We start from the raw sequence: 3376 nt of genomic DNA on the forward strand, positions 1-3376 counted from the left end.
TCCCCAATCACCATGAAATTATAGAAAAGAACAGCTGTATCTACAGTACAGTGTAGAAACTGCACACATTGAGAGCATAGGATCTGTTAACTAGTTCTTCCAGAAAATATGATTTTTTCCAAGTAAACTTAGCCTATAGATTCACATCTCTGGAATTTTAGATTGGAATTCATCTTTAAAAGAAGCCCCTCAGTGTACAGATAAGTGCAAATGCATATCAAGGAAAACAAGAAAATTGGTACTTCCCATGATGCCGACTTGATTAATTGTTTATAGGCGAATGCATCATCATAGTTGTCCCAATTACTTTCGACGGAAAGATCTCCTAATTATTCATTTATTATTTCCCCCAATCTGGAGATGATATTGTTCTGCACCTTTTTATCATATAGTTCAGTTGATTAGCAACAGAAGCAATAGCCTGATTTTTTTTAAGCAGCATAGCAGGATTAAATTGAGGATGGGCAGTAGCCAGAATAACACATATGTCAATAGCTAAATGTTGGGTTAGCAATGCATTAAATACTGGAATGAGCGTGCATCCATGCAATTATGCCAAGATCCCCCATCCGACTACACTGCACTGGTTCTTGCTGACAATTGCGGAACATGATAATGTGCAGGCTCAACTCGAGGACAGCGGACACGCTAAAAATGTAATAAACATGAGAGGACTTTGATGTTGGAATCATCTATGCATCTGCCAGATCTCAAGAACAGCAGACAGCATCTGGGAGATATAATGGCCATATTCTTTCTGTCTACCAATCAAATGCTACCGCTTATACACATCTTCTGTATATATAGACCTCAGCAGAATGGTAGACACATCAAACCAGAAGTCCCACCTCCTCCACCTCCTCCTCTCTTCAAGTACAATACAGAGAAAACCTTCAAGATCAGAAATGGCTTTCCACCTAAGATCGAGAAGTTTGCCTTCAAGGCCTCAGGCCAACGAGGCCGAAGTCGAGCAAGAGCTGCTGAGCCTAGAGGCAAGCATCTCTTCCTCCACCACCATCGGCACGATGTGTGATGGTCTGAGGAGGCTTGGAGACATCTACAACGGTGTTGAAGAGATTATTGGCCTGCCAAGCAACCAAGTTGGGAAGATGTTGAATGGAGAGATGGATAGCTCTCTTGAGCTGTTGGATCTCTGCAGCATCATGCAAGAGATCTTCGTAGAGATAAAGGCCATCATCCAAGAGCTGCAAGCGGCTCTAAGAAAAGGAGATGATGCAGCTGTTCAAGCCAACATCCAATCTTATACTCGTTTGGCGAAGAAGGCCAAGAAACTTTTCAAGAAGACCACGAAGAAGGCTACTTCTGCGGGTTGCAGGATGGTCATGCTATTTACCAAGGCTAGGGAGATATCGGTATCTCTGCTGGAGTCCTCAATCCATCTCCTGTCGAAGGAAATCGATATGCCTAAACAGTCTCTTGTCTCCAAAGTATTTCACAAGAAGAAGGCAGTTGTTTGCCAGGAGGATCTATTGCAGGAGTTAGAGTGCAGTATTGGAGATCTTGAGAATGCTGCAGGACATTTGTTCAGGAAATTAGTCCACATCAGGGTTTCTCTCCTGAACATTCTTAGCTCATAGATACTTCCACACCACTCTTGACAGCCTGTGATTGGCATCCGCTTTTTTGAGGACTAGCTGATCTTGGTAAAGTTTTCCCAATATGTAATTATGTATAGAATACAGATGTACAGGAAATTATAGAGAAAAAACAAAGTTTTGATCCATTTGCCCATTTCATGCTTCAAGATGTGCTTTGTGATCTAAGTATATATACTTATTGCAGTATCCTTGGTTCGTGGATCATGTTGGGTGTACATTAAACATGACAGGTCGAAGTCACAAGGGCTAAGCCTGTTCATAGCAGAATAAATCATTTTAATGACCAAGATTCCCCACCACCACCACCACCACCTCCAGCACATTGATGTGCAGTCTGGCACTGCAGTTGAATATTTCTAGTTTCAGAATGCATGTGCAACTTGTTTAAATAAAATGAGTGTCTACAATCTTCATACGTAACACTCAAGCATGTCGAGGCCCAAAAAAGCCTCAACCATGCACCTCTAAAAAAATTTCCCTTTCTTTAGATTATCAGAAAAAATTTATGGAGTCGCACAAAATTTATCTTGTTTACATATCGTTCTCGATACACTAACGCCAAGGGATGTTTTATTTGCCAAACAAAAAGAAGAGCTGAGCGCTGAACATATAACAGAAGTGGAGAAGTGTCTAGTATAGAGATCACAATTGCGAATTGAGGATGGGCAGTAGCCAGAATAACACATATGTCAATAGCTAAATGTTGGGTTACCAATTCATTAAATACTAGAATGAGCGTGCATCCATTCAATTATGCCAAGATCCCCCATCCGACTACACTGCACTGCTGGTTCTTGCTGACAATAGCGGAACATGATAATAGGCTGGCTCAACTCGAGGACAGCGGACACACTAAAAAATGCACTAAACATGAGACAACTTTGATGTTGGAATCATCTATGCATCTGCCAGATCTCAAGCACAGCAGACAGCATCTGGGAGATATAATGGCCATATTCTTTCTGTCTACCAATCAAATGCTACCGCTTATACACATCTTCTGTATATATAGACCTCAGCAGAATGGTAGACACATCAAATCAAAAGTCCCTCTTTCCTGCTCCTCTCTTCAAGTACAATACAGAGAAAACCTTCAAGATCAGAAATGGCTTTCCACCTAAGATCGATAAGTTTGCCTTCAAGGCCTCGAGCCAACGAGGCCGAAGTCGAGCAAGAGCTGCTGAGCCTAGAGGCAAGCATCTCTCCCTCCACCACCATCGGCACGATGTGTGATGGTCTGAGGAGGCTTGGAGACATCTACAACGGTGTTGAAGAGATTATTGGCCTGCCAAGCAACCAAGTTGGAAAGATGTTGAATGGAGAGATGGATAGCTCTCTTGAGCTGTTGGATCTCTGCAGCATCATGCAAGAGATCTTCGTAGAGATGAAGGCCATCATCCAAGAGCTGCAAGCGGCTCTAAGAAAAGGAGATGATGCAGATGTTCAAGCCAACATCCTATCTTATACTCGTTTGGCGAAGAAGGCCAAGAAACTTTTCAAGACCACGAAGAAGGCTACTTCTGCGGGTTGCAGTATGGTCATGCTATTTACCAAGGCTAGGGAGATATCCGTATCTCTGCTGGAGTCCTCAGTCCATCTCTTGTCGAAGGAAATCGATATGCCTAAACAGTCTCTTGTCTCCAAAGTATTTCACAAGAAGAAGGCAGTTGTTTGCGAGGAGGATCTATTGCGGGAGTTAGAGTGCGGTATTGGAGATCTTGAGAATGCTTGCAGGACATTTGTTCGGGAAATTAGTC

General features: G+C 42.6%; 1 protein-coding gene across 1 annotated transcript; it reads left to right on the top strand.

The window, feature by feature from the left end:
• The first annotated feature begins 905 nt into the window (after positions 1–905).
• On the top strand, positions 906–1598 carry LOC124682510. The gene has a single exon (XM_047217182.1). It carries the CDS (start codon positions 906–908, stop codon positions 1596–1598), a length of 693 nt encoding a protein of 230 aa, XP_047073138.1.
• Positions 1599–3376: the final 1778 nt, after the last annotated feature.

This window comes from Lolium rigidum, chromosome 1 (assembly GCF_022539505.1).
Source record: "Lolium rigidum isolate FL_2022 chromosome 1, APGP_CSIRO_Lrig_0.1, whole genome shotgun sequence".
Classification (NCBI taxonomy): domain Eukaryota; kingdom Viridiplantae; phylum Streptophyta; class Magnoliopsida; order Poales; family Poaceae; genus Lolium; species Lolium rigidum.